This window comes from Bufo gargarizans, chromosome 2 (genome assembly GCF_014858855.1).
Source record: "Bufo gargarizans isolate SCDJY-AF-19 chromosome 2, ASM1485885v1, whole genome shotgun sequence".
NCBI lineage: Eukaryota > Metazoa > Chordata > Amphibia > Anura > Bufonidae > Bufo > Bufo gargarizans.
This window is the reverse complement of record NC_058081.1, coordinates 76,664,740-76,686,629: the sequence shown is the minus strand read 5'-3', so window position 1 is coordinate 76,686,629 and position 21,890 is coordinate 76,664,740. Positions and strand designations below refer to the sequence as shown.

The 21,890-nt window shown below is 44.3% G+C and overlaps 1 protein-coding gene across 5 annotated transcripts; it reads right to left on the bottom strand.

Moving 5' to 3' along the window:
• Positions 1–1,035: 1,035 nt before the first annotated feature.
• Positions 1,036–21,095, bottom strand: TMEM150A (transmembrane protein 150A). Of its 5 annotated transcripts, none has more exons than XM_044279215.1 (8): positions 20,952–21,095; positions 10,487–10,665; positions 8,728–8,775; positions 8,171–8,257; positions 7,415–7,482; positions 7,063–7,190; positions 5,560–5,737; positions 1,036–3,568 (listed from the first exon to the last, which is right to left on the bottom strand). In XM_044279215.1, exons 2-8 carry the CDS (start codon positions 10,549–10,551, stop codon positions 3,327–3,329), a joined length of 816 nt encoding a protein of 271 aa, XP_044135150.1. In that variant the 5' UTR covers positions 10,552–10,665; positions 20,952–21,095; the 3' UTR covers positions 1,036–3,326. The 5 variants fall into 5 exon arrangements, with proteins under 5 accessions (XP_044135150.1, XP_044135147.1, XP_044135148.1 ...); XM_044279212.1 differs by having other exon boundaries at positions 20,928–21,072; XM_044279213.1 differs by having other exon boundaries at positions 20,881–20,965.
• Positions 21,096–21,890: the final 795 nt, after the last annotated feature.

The window sequence follows — 21,890 nt, the reverse complement described above, 5'->3', positions numbered from 1 at the left end:
AGTTAGGCCTCATGCACATGGCCGTTTCTGTGCACCCACCATGCGCCTGCGGACCCATTCACTTGGATGCGGTCGGCGAACTGCATACAAAGTAGTTCACGCGCTACTTTTTTGCAGTGCAGAGGCACGGACAGAAAACCCATGGAAGTGCTAGGTGAGCTTCCAATCCATGCCTCCATTACGCACCGTATCTTCCGGATTGCGGACCCGTCCGACACGTGGGACTCCCACCGATCAGCTGTTTGAGAAGTCAATGGCCTTCCTGAGAGCGCTGCGGCCTTCTCACAGCTTTCCCTAGGCCGTTCATCAGTCACGTGACCTAGGCGCAACTCATCCACATAAAAGTGAACGGGGCGGCTCGCGATACCAAGCACGGCACTGTGTTTGGTGAGCAGAGAGAAGGCAGCACGCTCACAGGAGCCCCGGTGCCTTCTCAACCAGCTGATTTGTGGGGGCCCCGGGTTTCGGACCCCCACCGATCAGATACTGGATGGTCTATCCATAGGATACGTCATCGGTATAAAAATCCTGGAAAACCCTTTTTAAGTTTTGAAATTTCACCTCTATTTTCCTTTAATTGTTGTGGAACACCTAAAAGGTTAACAATGTTTCTAAAGTCAGTTTTGAATAATTTACAGGGAGTAGTTTATAAAATGGAGTCATTTACGGGTGGTTTCTATTATGTAAGCCCCCTCTAAGTCACTTCAGAACTGTACTGGTGCTTACAGTCTAACATTCTAAACCTTCTAACGTCCTGAAAAATGAAATGACATTTACAAAATGATGCCAACGTAAAGTAGTCATATGGGGAATGTTAATAACTATTTTATGAGGTGTCACTACCTGTCTTAAAAGCAGAGAAATTCTAATTTAGAAAAGAGCGGGTTTCTCCAAATTTTCAAAATCGACCCATATTTACCACTAACACGAGGAACAATGCGTCAAGAAAAAAAAACGGCATAAATTCTGGGCCTCAGCCGGACAAAAACTTGTGCGTGTGCAACATCATGGCGCCAGGAATAACAGACCAGAAGACAGATGATAAAATTCCACCTTTATTAACAATAAAAAAAAGCTATCCTGTAACAAACAAGGCTTCGAGCCTCTGTTAGAGCAGCAAGTAGAAGAGTGTGGATCCCCTGGGATAGCAGAGCGAGCAGGAATCCCGGCTCTGCTGTACTCAGGACAAGGTTTCCTGTATGTGTCAAGTGGCAGTGAGGAAGTTTGTAACAGTTTCGGACAGGAAGGGCACTTCCCACCCCAAAGCAGCAGCGACAGTCACTTCTCCAGGAAAAGATCTTTCTGAACAAAGCCGTACACAAAAAAAGGTTTTAAGGCTCGTGGATATGTGACCTTGACGCAGATGACGTAACAGGACGTTGTCTCTGCCCTGGTTAAGGTTTGCATTTCGACACCTAGTGTCTGATCTGGTGTACTGCTTCTTTTTTTTTATTGCCAAATACTGTAGCATGTGGTGTTACCCTGGTATGAATATTCATGACGTGCAACATATAAAACAAAAAGTTCCCATGTCCTACATATAAAAAATGTGTTCAGAAAATATGGCAGTTTTGAGGTATTGATATCTGCATCAGTTGTACCAAGGGCCTGCAAAGCAATACATTACCGTAATACTAAGCTGCGTACAAACACGTGGAAACCGTAGTGCTCATTAGCTTATCTAAGACGATCACGTAGTGTGCTGGTTTCACATATTGCATGTACTACTTGGAATGCGACGTTTGTGCCACCAGGATCAGTGTAGAAAGTTAGGATGGCATCTATTATTTCAGCATAGCACCGCGATATTCAATGTTCTACCTGCCTCAGGGTCCACCGTATGATTTATCAATACAGCTGTCGTAGCCTTAAAGGGGGCGTCCCAAAATCATTACCCACCACCTATCCTTCAATCAAAGGTCCCTTGTCCCCCTTCTGAATGGAGCGACTGTACTCGGCTGTCTTCTGTAACCCCACAGACTCTGCATAGGGTGGCAGTGCACATGCTCGACCGCTGCTCTATTCAACCAGGGGACGCAGGGCCCCGTTCTCGATCGGTGGTGGGTCCAGCGGTGGATAAGTGGAAACTCCCAGCTCTTCTCTGTTTTAGCAAATTTCCCATTAAAAATAACATGTCTGGAGCCTCTGGTCTTAGAAGTGTGCATTGTGCTTTTCTCCCTATTATTCCTCCTGGAAAAATAACTACATTGACAAATGGGTTTTACCATTCACTTTGTCAGAGGAACCAGTCCCAACATTCTTCTGGCAGTATCGAACTGTGCAGGGACATGCCCTATTAAAGGGGGAACGGTAAAAAGCCTAGTGGTCAAGTTACTCATATGTGTCCAGGAGGAATAAAAGAGGAAAGGCACAATGCAAAAAAAAAAGGTGCTCAAAGAAGGACCCCATTTACAAAATAAGCTGGGGTCCTAAGGGACCTCCGCCATCAGACAATGGGTTTTCCCATCTTAAAGAATACACCATAAATGTCTGATAGGTCCGTGTCTTAGAGGCTGGACCTGCATCCACCTCAAAAACAGAGGTCCCCAACCCCATCTTGACAGGTGATGCGACTGCAGGCCGCGATTGAATTCACAGGTGGCCAGGATTACGGAAACCGCTGCACTGTGATGTGACGCCGGCCACCTCTGCACTCGATTGCAGCCTGAATGCGATGGTCAGTGTCCATCTCACCAGGTGACGTGGCTTCTTCAGAGAGATGATGGGACCCACGAGGCATTAATGGTATATTCTGTGGACCGGAGTATACCTTTAAAATACAAATATGAGAAGTCCATAGGGGGTTAATCTAGTCGGCAGTAGATGTGCTCATCACACAGCCTACCCTGGAGCTCAGGGGGCTATCTTTAACAGAACCCTACATGAACACCCTGTAACAGTCACACTTATTGGGAAAGCTGCAATTTTCTGAAGTCAATGTACATGAGAAAGCAATATATAAATGTATGGGTAATTCCTCCTGAATATTATCAGGTTAGAGGTTTCCACATGTTTTAAGCAATAGCTATTACTTTTGAAATACTCTCACACACAAATGCAAAAAAAAAAAGAATACAAGTGAATATAAAAAAATCCCCCAAAAGTGTCAGACGTGACAATGTACATGAAAAAGTGAGTCTTTGTGAATACTTTTGTTTCACATGATCCGTTTGCTGCCAGTCAGGACCGTCTTAGGCCCATCCGGCTGTAAAAGAGTTAAAATTGGCTTCTTACATTTCTTTATATATTTGGTAAAAATAAAAATTCTTAAAAATAATCCTGAGTGTTAGGACTGGTAGGTCAATGGCCCGTTACCACATGGTTCTTTAAATCATGGCAATCCGCTCAGGGTTACAGTTGAGGTGGGTGGATGTGCTGCTGCTTCCCGGCGACTTACAACTGCGAGCGGCCGAGCTCTGCAGGGCCGCCATTATTGTATCTGTGGAAACTGAACCAAACTCGTAGGCAAAAGTCCCGTAGAAGACCAGTATGTCCAGGACAAAGATCCACTCGCAGATGGCAGCCAGGTGTTGAAGGAGGAAGCTTTCGTGGATGAAAAAAACACCACCTGGGTAGAAAGTTAAGGGAAATACACTTGGATGCACAACTTGCTCATCAGGGCCCTCTGGTGGTGACTGAACACAGCCAAAAGTTAACATTTCCCCACCTTTCCACCCCATGGTGTAATATTATGTCAGCGGCGGGTTGGCCTTAAAGGGGTTGTGAAAGAATGGGAGGGTTTTGGCCGCCACTACCCCCCTCAGCCAAACCTGTAAGGGCTCTTTCACATGAGCGTGTCCCTTGCAGGAATCGCACTCCATATGAGAGAGAGAGATTGTGCGGTCTGGAATACAGAAGCGCAATGCATTATCAAGATTGATAATGCCGTGTGAATCCGCCTGACCTTTCTGTAATAGAATCATACTGACATAAAGCTGTCAGTATGATTCCGTTACAGAAAGGTCAGGCAGAGGCACACAGGATTATCAATCATGATAATGCCATGCTCCTCCTAAGTCCAGAACACACGATTCCTCTTTTCTCATGGAGGAGCGTGATTCCCGCAAGGGACACCCTTGTGTGAAAAAGCCCTAAAGGAAAGATGACTTACCTGCTCCCCGGTGCTGGCTGTAATGTAGCATACTGCAGTGTTGCAATGGCAAGGATCGGATATAGCATCCTAGCTATTTAACCCCTTAGATGCATGGTTTATAGCGACCACGCCATCTAAAGGGTTTGACAGAAGTACTGTCGCTCTGCAGCACAATCAACTTAGGCTGATAAGCATAATACACTAATTCAGAAGGATGGCAGTGTATTACAATAGTCATTGAGCCTCCTAATGGACAAGTTGCATAGTATGACAAAAACAATAAATGAAAAAAAATGATAAATAATGGATTATATGTGTGTGTGGGATAAATTAAACCGCTCCATGAACAACATAAAAAAATGCAAAAATACAGAATTTTTTTTTCTTCCTAATTACCCCTGCCTAAAAAAAATTAAAAATGCTAAATTAATAATCAAAAACATCTCGCCCTGCAATAAACAAGCCCTCATACAGCTACACCAGCACAAAACTGAATGAGTTGTGACTCTTGGAACGTGGCGACATAACGAGACGTGATATTATTGTGCGAAAGTAGTAAAAAAATAAAATAAAATAAAAAACACATAAAACTATACATACTTGATATTGCAGCAATCGTACTGACTAGGGATGAGCGAATCGACTTCAGATGAAACATCCAAAGTTGATTCGCATAAAACTTTGTTCGGGAAATGTTTTTTTACAGTACAAATTAATTTATGAAGTTATTACGCAAAGTTTTGCGAGACTTCACGGAGCAATAACTTCGGCTCATCGGAGCCATTAAATTCTAATACGGTACGGAGCTCCTGCTCCGTACAGTATTGGAACAAAGTTTTATGCGAATCGGCTTCGGATGTTTCAGATTCGCTCATCCCGTAGTACTGACCCATAGAATAACAGTAACGTATTAGTTATGCTACACACTGAATATTGTAAATTTAAACTGCTAAAAACAATGTCGGAACAGCTTTTTGTTCCCCCTTCGCACCCTAAAAAAGGTAATAAATTATATATACCCAAAATGGTGGCACTAAAAAATACAATTCACACCAACCAAAAACAAGCCTTCATACGGCTACAGTGAAAGAAAAATAAAAAATATTTATAGCCAGAAAAAAAGCCATCCAGCGTATTATTTTGCTGACAATATTCCTCAAAACTAAGAAGAAAAAATGGAGTGGAACCTCTGGGTGCAAGGACAGAGACTTTCCTCTACCTCTGTACATACGGTACTATTGGTCGGATTACAGAATTTTACACCAGACTTGTGTCACATCTTGAGCAACACCCGTAACAAAGCTCGACCCCTTCCCACCAAGCAAAAACACCCTTTTTGAACAAGTGTGAAAAACTGTAGAAACTCTAGTTGTGGCCAATTACACCAATTTACGCACTTCTAAGCCACACAGCAGTGCCCACCGTCTTTCACCGTTTCTTTTCCTTCCTCGGTATGTAAAGGATACTCAAGACAAGGGATATTAAGGCCACAGTGGTCAGGCTTACACGCAGATGTCCTACAAAGTAGTCTAGAGCACTAGCAGCCAGATGGTAAGTAAGGATGCAGTGAAGACATACAAACAACAGCCCGGCTGGAAATGCCACTCCTGCACCAATGTAATGTAGAGACTTGGCGTAATCCACCTGCCGGGAATAGACTATTTAGTGACAGTCTACATTACCCAAAGCTACCCACACCAGAAAAGCAGTGGATCACAAAAAAGTACTACATTTAGGCTTCCTGCACATGACCATATTGTGTTTTGCGGTTCGCAAAGTGTGGATCTGCAAAACACGGACACCGACTGTATGCGTTCCCATTCAGCACGTTCCGTCCTATTGTAGAAATGCTTATTCTTGTCCACAAAAAAGGACAAGAATAGAACATGTTTTATTCTTCTTGCAGGACGGACATACCGCTGCGTGGATGCAGATAGCATATAGTTGACATCCGTCTTCTGTTTGCATTTTTCCGGCCCTGGCACAAAATGTGGATTGGACACGGACCTCAAAGTGTAACTGTCATATTTTCATAAAAAAATAAATGTTGCATATGTTACTGCTGGTGGAGCATTATGCATAAAGCAATCTTTAGTTTCTTCACATAGCACTGTTTTCCTTGAGCTTTTCCCTTGTTTTGAACCCTACAACATGAGGATCTTTTCAAGATGGCTCCTCGGCCAGTTCTCTGGGGCTAAAACTGCCTTCCTTCTCTTTACATACACACTTTCTGTAGCCAGCAGCTTCCTGCCAGCCAATCAGCATGGATTACTGAGAGACACGCCTCCTCACTCTGAAGCCTAATGCAGACAGGCAGTGTGAAGGACCGCCCCTCTGTGTTCTGTTTACATTAATTTGGGAGATAGACAAGCCCTAGTAACGGACCAGTGGAAAGGGACAGGGGACATTAATGATAGCTGTTATTATAAGGTAATTACACAATTTACAATCATTGACACTCTAACTTAGGTATACATGCCTACCTCTAATAAACTAGAAAATAAAAATAAAAAATATGACAGTTACACTTTAAAATATGGTCTAGCGGTCTTAAGAAAATATGGTCTAGTGTATGAGGCCTTAGTCAGAGGTTACACAAGTTGTTCACCTTAATTTATATCTTTTGGAGTACTGCTGGGTCTACTTTTCGCCACCTTTGGCCTATAACCGGACACACGGATATGCTGAGACAGACTGGTTGCTAGGGAAGCACTGCCTGACAACGTGAAGTGTATCGATAGCAACCTCTCTGTCCAAAATTATTCAAAGCTGCCATTGCTGACAGAAGAACAGCAGCCTGGCAGTAGTGACATCACGCTATGGGAAATTAGATTTTCTAAATTGAGGTGAATAACTCCTAGAAGAGTAGCACTGCATGAGCAGAAAACGTTACGGTAAAGGAGAACACAAAGTGGGTGAGAACTACAGCAAGCACAGACACAAAGCTGTTGAGACTATTGCATGCTTACCTGGAAGTTCCCCACCATGACTAGTCCTGCCGCGTTGGTGCAGCCGGAGATCAGAGCAACAGTGTTCAGCCATGAGCTGTGGCTGAGCTCGATGACCTGGCTGTATCTCAGCAAACAGATCATCACCACTGAGAGAGAGGAGAGTCAGGGAGGAGGGACGGAAAGAGGACACGGGGGGGGGGGGGGGATGAATGGGGGAGAAACATTCTTGGTTGGAAAGATGGCAATGGGATGGGTGGGGAGACAAGTGTGGTGGGAGAAGGGATGGGGAAACTGATGTGAGTGGATGGGTAGGACACTGGTGGAAAATGTGGACAGTGAAGATACATGAGGTTTCTTGGGGAGCACTCACCCATAAAAGCTCCGACATTCCCAATCAGGCTGAAGAGGCAGCTCTCAGGTGGGTATGTCCCACACTTACTGATAGGATAGGACAAGAAAAGGTTTGATTGTCAATATGGAGAAGACACAAGCATGAGAACGGAAAACTGCCAGCAAAGCCCGTAAGCAGGGTGGATTTGATTTAAATCACTAGTCAGTAAGGCTTGATTTAAATCATAGTTTTCTACATAAAGACTAATTCTTGCAGGTATAACTAATAATATGCAAGTAGATGAAGATTTTTTAGCATAACTACTTTTCATATTAGTTTGATTAGGTTGATTCTGCATTCATAGGTTTGTAGAAGTTAGGATTAAGGTCTTTTTCTCAACTCTGTTCATGTTATAACATTTTTGCTGTGAAGAAGAGGCATGTGATCTCTGCTGAGTCAAATTCAGTTTTGAGAACTGCAAAAGTAAACCAGAGAAACTGCCCAATAATCTTACAAAAACCTCTGGAAGAGCATGACATTGTGAATGGCTTAATGGAATTTATTTCCCCAAAAAATTACACATATACAGCCTTATTCTACATAATTAAAAAATGAATCTTTATTTTATGATGGAATAACCTTTGGATGGTAATATATTTTCCTCAAAAAGCATTTTATAAAAAAAAAATCCGATTTAAATAAAGAAAATCTGATTTAAATAGAAAAAAAAAACAGATTTTTTTTAAATAAAAAAATAAATAAAAAAGATTTTTATCCACCCTGCCTGTAAGTCACCTGATAAGGGGGACATCGTCCAGGGTACAGCAGGTCTTGGGGGCCCCCTGCTTGGCGTTGTCATCGGAACATGTCACGTTGTACATCCTGCAGAGAGAGTCCATAGGCTTCATTACATAAGGAAAGCATTGCTTCACCTACATCCATAAACTAAAGGAAACCTGGGCAATACTTGAGTCATGTTAATCAGAAGTAAATGTATTTTCTGGTGTCCCTCTTACGTAATCAGGTTGGGTAATGTTTTTCATGCAAAGCCAATTAAACATTATTCGCCCTACTCCCAAGACTGGGTGCCACTATTTCCAGGTGTGGTTGCCCAATAGCCAAGTCCTGACCTGGTGTACAGTCATCCTGGCATCACCAAGGAGAGGCTTCATCCCTTAGTGAAGTGAGGACCATACATGCGGCCATCTCCTGAACATGTGTCAACCTCCTGAACATACTGGGACACTTCATAGTATTGGAATTGTATAAATGTGCCTGCACCCTAACCTATGGTGGGCGATATGTGGTGCGAATATACAATGGAAGAAAAATGGTGTAAGCGTGTTTCATACCAGTTCTCCACAGGACACACGTGATGGTTCATCACAGCCATAGCATACCTGGAGAAAAAAAGATCAAGTGACAATGTTACCAGGAGTCCATCAGCTCGGCTTGTTGTACATGCGAGAAAGACCTGCCTGACCAGAAAAACTTTGTGCTCCAAGGTAAAGCAGCTTTTTATAAAAGGTCAAAGGCTGACTGGTTAAACAACTGTACAGGTTGGACCACCCAGGCTTTACATGGCACCCACCAAAATATGGAAGGGATCCATGTAATGCAATAACAAGTAAGGTCCTATAAATCTAGAGTGGCCTTCTGTTCAGACTACTAGAATGGAAGAAGGTGGGGAAGGGGGGGGGGGGGTTAAAGAGTGGAGTACCCCCTTCTAATACATTCACAGAGAACAGGGCAGCCCTCAAGTCACGGAGTCTGTAGACGTGCTTTGGGTTATGTTCACATGGGACTGAAACGCTGCTGATTTTCCACAGCAGAAATCTGCACCTTTTCTCATGAAAATCCACAGCAGAGAAGAGTTACACGAGGAAAGTCCGCCATGTTTACAGTAGTGGATGAAATTTTACATCTGCAGGGGGTCTGTTCTGCACCTTTCTGCCGTAGATTTTACCCTTTGCAATGCAAACCCCCAGAATTTCCATGAGGATTTCTGCACCAATTGGTGCAAATTTCGCTGTGGACTTTCTGCTGCAGATAATTCCAGGAGGGGCCCACCATGTGTGGTCGTAACTACTTCTGGAACTCCTGTTCCAGAGCAGCATTTCTTCTATTCATACAAACACATCACTGCTATCTCATCTGACCATACCATATACAGCTCACTTACTATAACCAGGGATAATCATGTCTCCACACTCATATCCCGTCTTTTATATCTTTCTGCGCAGTCGCTCTACAACCACCATCAGTCCTTCCTGCATGGCGCTCTGCTCTCCACGTGCCTACACAGTCCTCCTAGAACCATCTCCTATATCTTAAGCTATTTGAAGCTCTAACCAGTAAGACATTACATTTTTTCTTTTTTTGCCAAATACTGCAGACGCGCAGGAGGTGGCATAAGTAGTTGGCATGTTTCTGTAACTCCAATAGGTTTGGAAAGAACCATGCACGTTTGTAGCCGACTCTCCAGTCATTTTCCAATTAGATATGGTCTATGTACTCTGCCTTGTGAAATGGGGGGCTGTACTATCAATGAGGAGGGGGATACTAAATAAATACTGCTTTCAAGAGGACCTGTCAACTCTCCTGACATGCATCCCCCTGTAATAATTCTGGAGCATCTATTCTTATGACTGTATGCTGGGCCATGTCTAAAAAAGTGGACGGGGAATGGGGTAGGCCTGTCTCATTCATCATTTTCTACTCCTGTTTTAGGCATAGAAAATGTATCTACGCCTGCAAGGAAGCTGGCGTAGATTTAGACCGGTGGTGGATGTGTTGGAGTTATGTAGAGGCTGGCGCCCCTACCTAACTTCGGCAGATCCACCGCCAGTGCACCGATATTCTTGATCTTCTGCGCTAAGAGTGTATTTGGACTTAGGGGTCAAACTGGCCATTTTTGACTGTTTGTTGCTCTTCCCTGCGAGGTGGGCACTGTTATGCCAGGGGCTAATTTGTAATAAATATAGCAGTACTTACCTCTGCACAGCCCATTTCGATGAGTCTTCGTGACCCTCCCTATTACTGCGCTGTCCTGAGGGCACTCACTCTATGGTGCCCCCATCCTGCATGATATGTCAAGCTGAGGTTACTTACACAATCCATATCCCAGGAATGGAAAATGCAGTCAGGCTGATGGGTAGGACAATCCAGCCAGTCATTAGTGAGGAAGGTCCAGGGGTCAAGGGAGGGGGACGAGCAGGAAGTACAGGAAACTCCACCGCAAACCATCAGCAGGCGCTCCCCACCAGGACAAAGGACATTTCACTGACCACCTGTGAGAGAGAAGAGACCATCGCCATGAGCTCCGGAAAAACCACCTGTGGACTCAGGTTTAACTACAAACTGCAGGACATGCATATGGCATTTTACAGGTATGGACCATGTGTCCATCTCCTATGGAGGCTTCAGGCGTCGCATCCTGTCGACCATAAGAACGGAGGTGCTACGCAAGCATGTGCCGGGATGAAGGTCTATCTGAAGCCAAGCACGGCGTGCCCACCACATGTGCCAGTTTTAGTGCCAATTTAATTGCTAAGTGTGATTGTTTTTCATACAAACTCCCCCGAGTGGCATGAATTCAGTCAAACTAGACATTACAGATTGTGCACCTTGGGGTAGGGGGTTACTTTGGCAAACCCCTTTCCTCCCGGGCAGACCTGCAAAGGGAAGCATACTTACTGGCCTCCCAGCACTGTCACCTTCACTCGATGGCGTCAGCTGCTCCGCTGTGGTCCCTAGATGCGAGCTTCCTGTTTGACACTGCTGAAGCCAATCTCTGGCCGCAGCAGTGACCTGCTCCCTCTGCGTCACGTGACCCTCTGTCATGATGCAAAGGGTGCAGGTCGCTGCTGAAGCCAGCGTCAAACAGGAAGTTTACATCCTGGGAGCCGAACAGCTGTTTTCTTGGCTGCTGCAGTGCTGTTCTGTGCTCATCATGTCACTGCTGCAGCCAATCACTGGCCTCCTTCTGGTAAGCCTTGTGACTGGCCCAACAGTGACGTGTGTGCACAGAACATCTCCGCTACAGACAGGAAGATGGCGTCATCACTGCAGGACCGAATCGCAATGCTGGAAGCAGCAAGAGAAAAAAGGGGCAAAAATGACTTATTTTTATTATTTTAGACCATTTGAGTTTTTATTCAACGTGGATAACCCCTTTAAGGCTTTCCATGTAATTACTGGGTTGCTCTTGTGTGTACCTGCAGTATAAACGATTAAAGGGGTTTTCTGGTAGTATATTTATGGTTTATCCTTGGGATAAGTCATCAACATCAGAACGGTGGGGTCGGACACCCAACATCCCTGCTGTCTGAATAGTGAGTGCTGCAGCCTTGTCACAGCGCCATACATTGTATAGAGGCCGTGCTTGGTATTGCAGCTCAGGCCCATTCACTTGAACGGTACCGACCATGTGACCTCACTACTAGCCTAAGAACAGGCAGTGGCCCTCACCACTTGAAACGGCTGATTGGCTGGGGTGCTGGAAGTGAGACCCCCAAGGATCTGATATTGATGACCCTTTAAACAATGGTGTCTGAAAATTGGAAAAAAATAAAATAATATCTAAAATCTATGAGAAGCAAGAACCGCAAGACTGTTATAACGTGAAATGGGATGCAAATGTACGAGAACGACAGACTTGACCTTTTGGAAAATTTCTGTATAAAATACGTACGGAAAAAAACTAAACAAAAAGGTAGATTTTATAATGTACTGCCCCTCCTTGTATGCATGTCCTCAATACACACACCCAGCACACCAGACGCTGCATGTACTAGTGTAATACAAGTCACGGCCTCATAACTCATTTATAACCTAATTATGCCAGCACTGCTATGGGCAGCCATGTTAACACCCAACAGCTGCTCTACCATTTTAGGCACGGTGTAACTTATACCCGAGCTGCATCCACTCTGCCAGGCACCAACATGAAAACATCTGCAGAAGGCCTCATGCACACGGCCGTTGTTTGGGTCCGCGTCCGAGCTGCTGTTTCGGCGGCACTTCAATGGGGCAGCAAAAGATGCGGACAGCACTCCGTGCGCTGTTCGCATCCGTACTCTCTGCCTTCAGTTTTTTTGCAGGACAAGTTGCACGTTCTAGTGGCACCATTTAATATGGCATAGAATGTAGTGGGGAAATGGATAAAAAATTCCAAATGGTATGGAACAGGAAACAAAAAATGCAACACCGTCATCACGGGTTTAATTTTGACAGGGTTCCCTATGCGGTAAAATTGACTTGTACGATTACAGCGATACCACATTTGTATAATTTTTCTTGTGTTTTAATACTTAGGTAAAAGCGTTGGAAATAAATAGTTTTTCTTCGCCATATTCTGACCCCCATGACTTATTTTTTATAGTTACGTCAACATAGCTGTGGAGGCGGAAGGGGCTCATTTGTGGCAAGTGAAGTGCCGAAAAAACTGTGAACCAGCTATGGCGTTCATAGTTTAGGATATCGTGCGGGCATTTTGGAATGTGGAAATACCTATGTTTTTCTTTTTTGGTTCATTTTTAATAAGGGGGTAAGTGGAATTTTACTTTTTTGGCATTTATTTTAGGTCCCCCTTGGAGATTTTAACATTCGATCCTCAGATCGCTTCTTCCATAGACGCAATGATTTAACATGGCAGCATAGCTGTTGTAGGCCTCGGATCTTCCAGGCTGCCTTAGCAACCAAAAGGCTACCTTGATCACAGTGTGGGGGATGGGGGGGGGGGGGCATTAGAGCCCCAGAGCATAGCTCCCAGGAAAAGGCCTCCCAGATGCCGTGGTCACAATCTGAGAGGTTAAACATTTGTGATTGGCGTTATTGCTGATCGCAGACATTGCCTCCAGGTGTCTGCTATGTAAAACAGTAGACTCCCAGCGGCTCTGGGGCTCGCTCCACTCAAGAGCAGGCACCATCTTGAAAGACCTGACATGCCTTGTACATGTATGGAACATATTGGAAAAGGATTAAAGGGGTATTCTGGTTAGCTTGTTATCTAGGGCTGCGCATCTTCACTCGTCTCACGATTCGATGCGATTACGATTATCAAGTCCACGATTCGATTCGATTCGATTCGGCGATGCATCAAGATTATTACCCAAGTCCCCTTGTTTTTCAATTTTACATCAAAAAATTAATTCAATCAGTCAGAAATTGCACAAAAATATTTATTTGTATCTATTGTCAGGCGGATCCGTCTGACAAATGCATTGAAATACCGGATCTGTCTCTCCGGTGTCATCTGGAAAAACGGATCCGGTGTTTATTTTTTTCACAGATTTAAAGGTCTGCGCAGATCGGAAGAACGGATCCGTCAATGCAGCAATTTTAATGCCGGATCTGGCACTAATACATTTCAATATAAGTTTAAAGCTGGATCCGGCAAGTGTTCAGGATTTTTGGCCGGAGAGAAAACTGCAGCATGCTGCGGTATTCTCTCCGGTCAAAAAACGTAAGAGGGACTGAACTGATGCCTCCTGAACGGATTGCTCTCCATTCAGAATGCATTAGGATAAAACTGGTCAGTTCTTTTCCGGTATTGAGCTCCTAGGACGGAACTCAGCGCCGGAAAAGAAAAACGCAAGTGTGAAAGAACCTGAGAGACCATCAGTATTAGGCTAGTTTCACACTAGCGTTCGTCGGTCCGTTCGTGAGCTCTGTTTGAAGGGGCTCACGAGCGGACCCGAACGCCTCCGTCCAGCCCTGATGCAGTCTGAATGGAGCGGATCCGCTCAGACTGCATCAGTCTGGCGGCGTTCAGCCTCCGCTCCGCTCGCCTCCGCACGGACAGGCGGACAGCTGAACGCTGCTTGCAGCGTTCGGGTGTCCGCCTGGCCGTGCGGAGGCGAGCGGATCCGTCCAGACTTACAATGTAAGTCAATGGGAACGGATCCGCTTGAAGATGTCACCATATGGCTCAATCTTCAAGCGGATCCGTCCCCCATTGACTTTACATCTAAGTTATTAATGCAGACGGAACCGTACTGAACGGAGCCTCCGTCTGCATTAATATGATCGGATCCGTTCAGAACGGATCCGATCAAGCGCTAGTGTGAAAGTAGCCTTAGTCCTGGAGGTTTCAGGTTGATAGATCCTGTGTATCCACAATCACCATCCTCTCAGTAGGGACTGATACACGTGTGAAGGGGCTCTGATGGTGCAGGATCAGTAACTGTCAGTAAATCTGACACCCCAGCAGTTTCAGATCCCTGCCCTTAGCTGAGAGTTGTCAGTGTGGATCACCTCCTGCTGGGAGCAATCTCCTGAATAGTGTGAGATAAATGTAGACATTCCCAGACTGGCCACTAGGGGCCGCTGTTTGACCGCCTTTCATAGACCCGGAACCTAAAGTTCCGTCCACTGTAGACGGAGGGGAAGAATAAGAAGATACACAACCGGAAAAATAAAGAAGAAACATGGAGCGGGCGGCAAAGGTATGAGAAGCGGCAATATGAGCTGTGTAGGTGGCAGGTGTATATGCTGTGTAGGTGGCAGGCGCTTTGGAGGTAGATAACTCACCTCGCCGCCAGCCACCGCACGTCCGCACTGCCGCCTGCTTCTGAGTGTCTGACTGGGAGCCGGAGATGCGCGGAAACCACGCCTCCGGCTCCTCCTCACTCAGTCAGACCCGGCTCACTCAATGTTGTGGCCACCCCCTCTGACACGTCAGCGGGAGGCGGGAAAGAAGGCGCCCAAAAACTTTTTTCCGACTCGGCTGCACGGCGGACGCGTCGCTAACGTCATTAACATGCATCGATTATTTAAAGCAACCACATCGATGCAGAATCGCCGGGGGTCGAATCGCGATGCATCGCTGCATCGATTATATTCGACAGCCCTATTGTTATCCCCTATCCACAATATAGGGCATAACTATTAGATCAGTGGGGTTGCTACCGCTGGGACCCCCACTGATCACAAGAAAGGGGGACCAACACCCCCTGCAATGAACGGAGCGGCCGGGGAGGCATGCGTGTGGCCGCTCCATTCATTTCTATGGGAATTCCGGAGATAGATGAGCGCTGTACTCGGCTCCAGAACCGTGGAATCCACTGCACATGCGTTAATCAAGCGGCATTTGACTAATTTGGCACAGATTATGGCAACACAGGATCCTGAGAAACTGACTTTACAAATTCCCTTCATACTTAAATAATACACACATATAACTACATACTAAGATATAGAAATACATGTGTGTAAAACCCAAAGATATCTGTATATACCGACTATCCCTATATAATACACACACACAGGCTATATACCGACTATCCCTATATAATACACACACACAGGCTATATACCGACTATCCCTATATAATACACACACACAGGCTATATACCGACTATCCCTATATAATACACACACACAGGCTATATACCGACTATCCCTATATAATACACACACACAGGCTATATACCGACTATCCCTATATAATACACACACACAGGCTATATACCGACTATCCCTATATAATACACACACAGGCTATATACCGACTATCCCTATATAATACACACACAGGCTATATACCGACTATCCCTATATAATACACACACACACACAGGCTATATACCGACTATCCCTATATAATACACACACACACACAGGCTATATACCGACTATCCCTATATAATACACACACACACACAGGCTATATACCGACTATCCCTATATAATACACACACACACACAGGCTATATACCGACTATCCCTATATAATACACACACACACAGGCTATATACCGACTATCCCTATATAATACACACACACACAGGCTATATACCGACTATCCCTATATAATACACACACACAGGCTATATACCGACTATCCCTATATAATACACACACACAGGCTATATACCGACTATCCCTATATAATACACACACACAGGCTATATACCGACTATCTCTATATAATACACACACACAGGCTATATACCGACTATCTCTATATAATACACACACACAGGCTATATACCGACTATCTCTATATAATACACACACACAGGCTATATACCGACTATCTCTATATAATACACACACACACTATATACCGACTATCTCTATATAATACACACACACACAGGCTATATACCGACTATCTCTATATAATACACAGGCTATATACCGACTATCTCTATATAATACACAGGCTATATACCGACTATCTCTATATAATACACACACACAGGCTATATACCGACTATCTCTATATAATATACACACACACACACACTATATACCGACTATCTCTATATAATACACACACACAGGCTATATACCGACTATCTCTATATAATACACAGGCTATATACCGACTATCTCTATATAATACACAGGCTATATACCGACTATCTCTATATAATACACAGGCTATATACCGACTATCTCTATATAATACACAGGCTATATACCGACTATCTCTATATAACACACAGGCTATATACCGACTATCTCTATATAATACACACAAACAGGCTATATACCGACTATCTCTATATAATACACAGGCTATATACCGACTATCTCTATATAATACACAGGCTATATACCGACTATCTCTATATAATACACACACACAGGCTATATACCGACTATCTCTATATAATACACAGGCTATATACCGACTATCTGTATATAATACACACACACACACACACACACACAGGCTATATACCGACTATCCCTATATAATACACACACACACACACAGGCTATATACCGACTATCTCTATATAATACACACACACACACAGGCTATATACCGACTATCCCTATATAATACACACACACACACAGGCTATATACCGACTATCCCTATATAATACACACACACAGGCTATATACCGACTATCTCTATATAATATACACACACACACACACACTATATACCGACTATCTCTATATAATACACACACACACAGGCTATATACCGACTATCTCTATATAAAATACACACACACACGCTATATACTGATTATATATATATTATACACATCTGCTATACACTGACTATCTACACCGAACAAAAATATAAACACAACACTTTCGGTTTTGCTCCCATTTTGCATGAGCTGGACTCACAGATCTGAAACATTTTCTACACACACAAAAGACCCATTAGGCTCCATTCACACGGCCGCAATGTGTTTTGCGGATCCACGGAGCCACGGATCCGCAAAACACGAAAAGCGGCAATGTGCATTCCGCATTTTGCGGACCGCACATTGCCGGCACTAATAGAACATGCCTGTTCTTGTCCGCAATTGAGGACAAGAATAGGACATGTTCTATTTTTTTTGCGGAAACGGAAGCACGGATGCGGAAGTGCGGATCCGCAAATGTGGATGCGGACAGCATATTCCAGCCCCATTGAAAATGAATGGGTCTGCACCCTTTCCGCAAAATTGCGGAATGGATGCGGATCCATTTTGCGGATGTGTGAATGGACCCTTACTGTGAATTCAGACGTCCATAGTGTATTGCGGATCCGCAAATTGCAAAATATACACGGCCTTCACCCCCATAGAAATGCCTATTCTTGTCCGCAATTGCGGACAAGAAAAGGACATGTTCTATTTTTTTGCGGATGCGGACAGCACATTCCGGCCCCATAGAGAATGAATGGGTCCGCACCCGTTCCGCATAATTGCGGAACAGATGCGGACCCATTTTACGGACGTCTGAATGGAGCCTTATGCCTTATTCTCGCATGCTGTAGCGCTGGCCAATTCCAGCGCTCAGCTTATAGCCTGAGATAAAAAAAAAGCCTCTCAGGCTATGAGCTGAGCTCTGCAATTGGCCAGCGCTGCAGCATGGGAGAAGGAGACGCCGGCAGGTTCTCTGGGTGGAGCCGAACATATGAAGATACCGGAGGCTATACCGGGAGAACGGAGCGGCGCCCAGGTATAACAGTAAGTGCAGGGGGGTCCCTGGGCACCGCTCTCCATGTCTGTATAGTTAGTTTAGATGTTTTATTCTAGTGAAGGTCCTCTTTAAGGCTACTTTCACACTAGCGTTCGGGCGGATCCGTTCTGAACGGATCCGCTCATAATAATGCAGACGGAGGCTCCGTTCAGAACGGATCCGTCTGCATTATTTTTAGCATAGAACAGCTAAGTGTGAAAATAGCCTAGTACGGATCCGTCCAGACTTTCAATGTAAAGTCAATGGGGGACGGATCCGCTTGAAGATTGAGCCACATTGTGGCATCTTCAAACGGATCCGTCCCCATTGACTTACATTGAAAGTCTGGACGGATCCGCACGGATCCGCACGGCCAGGCGGACACCCGAACGCTGCAAGCAGCGTTCAGCTGTCCGCCTGTCCGTGCGGAGGCGAGCGGAGCGGAGGCTGAACGCCGCCAGACTGATGCAGTCTGAGCGGATCCGCCTCCATTCAGACTGCATCAGGGCTGGACGGAGGCGTTCGGGTCCACTCGTGAGCTCCTTCAAACGGAGCTCACGAGCGGACCAGCGAACGCTAGTGTGAAAGCAGCCTAATACAGAATGTTTAGTAAAATAGGGCTGGAGGGGTTAAAAAAAAAATATAATAATTTAACTCGCCTCATCCACTTGTTCGCACAGCCCGGCTTCTCATCTTTCTTCTTCTTTGCTGTGCAGGAGCAAAAGGACCTGTGGTGACTTCACGGCGCTCATCACATGGTCCGTCACATGATCCATCACCATGGTAAAAGAACGTCAGCCCTATTTTACTAAACATTCTGTATTCAGAATGCTATTATTTTCCCTTATAACCATGTTATAAGGGAAAATAATACAATCTACACAACACCTAACCCAAACCCGACCTTCTGTGAAGAAGTTCGGGTTTGGGTACCAAACATGACTATTTTTCTCACACGTGTGCAAAACGCATTTAAATGTTTTGCACTCGTGCTAAAAAAATCACGCATTTTCCCGCGACGCACCCGCAACTTATCCGGGCCAAATCCATGACGCCCGTGTGAAAAAGGGATAAGGCTCCATTCAGACGTCCGTAAAATGGGTCCGCATCTGTTCTGCAATTAAGCGGAACGGGTGCGGACCCATTCATTCTTTATGGGGCCGGAATGTGCTGTCCGCATCCGCAAAAAAATAGCGATTTTGCGGACAAGAATAGGCTTTTCTATGGGGGTGACGGCCGGGTATATTTTGCAATTTGCGGATCCGCAATACACTATGGACGTCTGAATTCACAGTAATGGGTCTTTTGTGTATGTAGAAAATGTTTCAGATCTTTGAGTTCAGCTCATGCAAAATGGGAGCAAAACCGAAAGTGTTGTGTTTATATTTTTGTTTAGTGTATATATTTTATACACACAGGCTATATACTGACTATCTATAATATGCCAGAGCTATATAAGTGTGTGTAATGTCTTTGCAATTGCACGCCAACATCATCTATTGAGCGCAGCCTTTCTACCATACATCTCCTCCTTCTTTAAAGCAGCAACAGTTCGATAAAGGCCATATCCGGCCGAAACGTTACTGTATGTTAAGGCCGCACTTCAAATAAACGATTCACCTATTTGCAACATAACTGCTGATGTTTTCTTCATTATTATACGAGGGGTGGGAACCCGACTCCAAGCATATATTGGCAGAGTGCCACAAAGTTCTACACCATGATATGTATGTGTGTATATATATATATATATACATACACACACATACATACATACAAGAGCTCTATAGTATCTAGATAAAAATATATATATACATTATATACATACAAACTATATACCATACACAAATACAAGCTATATATAGTGTATCTATGTCAGCACTATATAAGTGTGTAAAATATATATATATATATATATATATATATATATACACACACACGCTATATAGTATCTATATAAAACACACATATATATATATATATATATATATATATATATAAATAAAAATACACACATACAAGCTATATACTATATATAATAGACATATTTATACACACAGGCTATATACTGTCCATCTATATATTATCTGTCAGCGCTATATAAGTGTGTAACATATATATATGTAATGCACACATACACACAAGCTATATAATATCTATATAAAACATAAATACACACATTCTATACAAGCTATATACTGTATATAATACACATATTTATACACACAGGCTATATAGTGTGTATATATATATATATATATATATATATATATATATATAATGCACACATACAAGCTATATACTATATAATACACACAGGCTATATACTGTCCATCTATATATACCACACACACATACTAGCTCCATACTGTGCATACGTATACATACGTCAGTGTACGGCTGCTGCATGTCAATACTATGTTCCCAGCATGCAGTCCACATAATGAAAACCAGAAGAAAGGACACCGGGTGATAAAACACACCGCACTCACCCCCACCGTGCCGCCACTCCTGCTCAATAACACGGGTGCCCCCAATTTACCCGCAGCATTCACACCAGTCTCCACCACGTATACCCACCCGCACCCCGCTGCCCCTGGGTCCCCCGGAGCCTTCAGCGAACAGACCTTCAACTCATTAAAGTGCCTTACATCGAGGTGGCTCACGGGAACTGTAGTACACGGAGCTCTGTCCAGTATAGCTGCAAAAGACAATGCGGACTACGTTACCCAGCAGCCCTTGCGGGAATAACGTCAAGTCACAGGTAATAGGATTGACAACAACGTCCTGACGTGCGGAGGTATGTAGAAGGGGGCGGCGCGGTGACGTCATGGGGTGTGCTAGGGCTGTAAACAGCCACTCACGGGCAGAGCGCTGTAATATGGGTAGCAGTAGTGTCTAGAATGGATTTGCTCCTGGTCGGTATGACGTCACAAAAAGAGGCGGGGTCTCTTCCTCTAAAGGGCGGGGCCGTACGGTTGCAGGAGAGATATTAGAGCAGGTTCTTGCAGTGAGGAGCAGATTGGTGCAGGTTGTTATGTGCATGGGAACAATGAGGTTTTTTTTGTTCTTTTTTTTTTAGTTTTTTTTTTTTTTCAGGTAGCTGTAGGGAAGAGAGTTGTTTCTTTTTTTTTTTTCTTTTTTTTTTTTTTTTACTGGGACTGTCGGTTAGAGAGGGCTGAAGAGGGGAGTGTGCAATGACCAGGAACAGGGTATGCATTCTGACGCCAAATTATGCAATGGCTGGGTCAGGTGTAGGTGATAGTCTATAGTTTTCTTTGTGACGCCAATTGCAGCATGCGCAGGGTACAGTCTCAGGGCCCTCCAAGGTGTTATAACTCACGTACGAGGTTAGGAATGCCAGAGTGGTGTAATGTCTCTGTATGGTGGCGATAATGGTGTCAATGGTGTCTCCTACCTGGGTACGGCTGGACTCCGAGCTTGCTTGCAATAAATTGAGTGTAGTGATAGTAGGAGTAAATAGAGGAATTTGCAGCAGAAATTCAGATCCAGACCTTGGGTGAAGTTCAAACTTGTTTTTACTGATTGTAACTTTCATCCAAGCAAGATACAGCTTTAGGCCCCATTCA

Bases quoted from the DNA above. Each gene is read 5' to 3' on its own strand.
- TMEM150A (XM_044279215.1), bottom strand. From the start codon at position 10,551: ATGACTGGCTGGATTGTCCTACCCATCAGCCTGACTGCATTTTCCATT. The intron at 7,483-8,170 runs GTGACTTACAGG...CTATCCTATCAG, and splicing joins GACGATGTCCCCCTTATCAG to TAAGTGTGGGACATACCCAC. The intron at 5,738-7,062 runs GTAAGCATGCAA...TATTCCCGGCAG, and splicing joins TCATGGTGGGGAACTTCCAG to GTGGATTACGCCAAGTCTCT.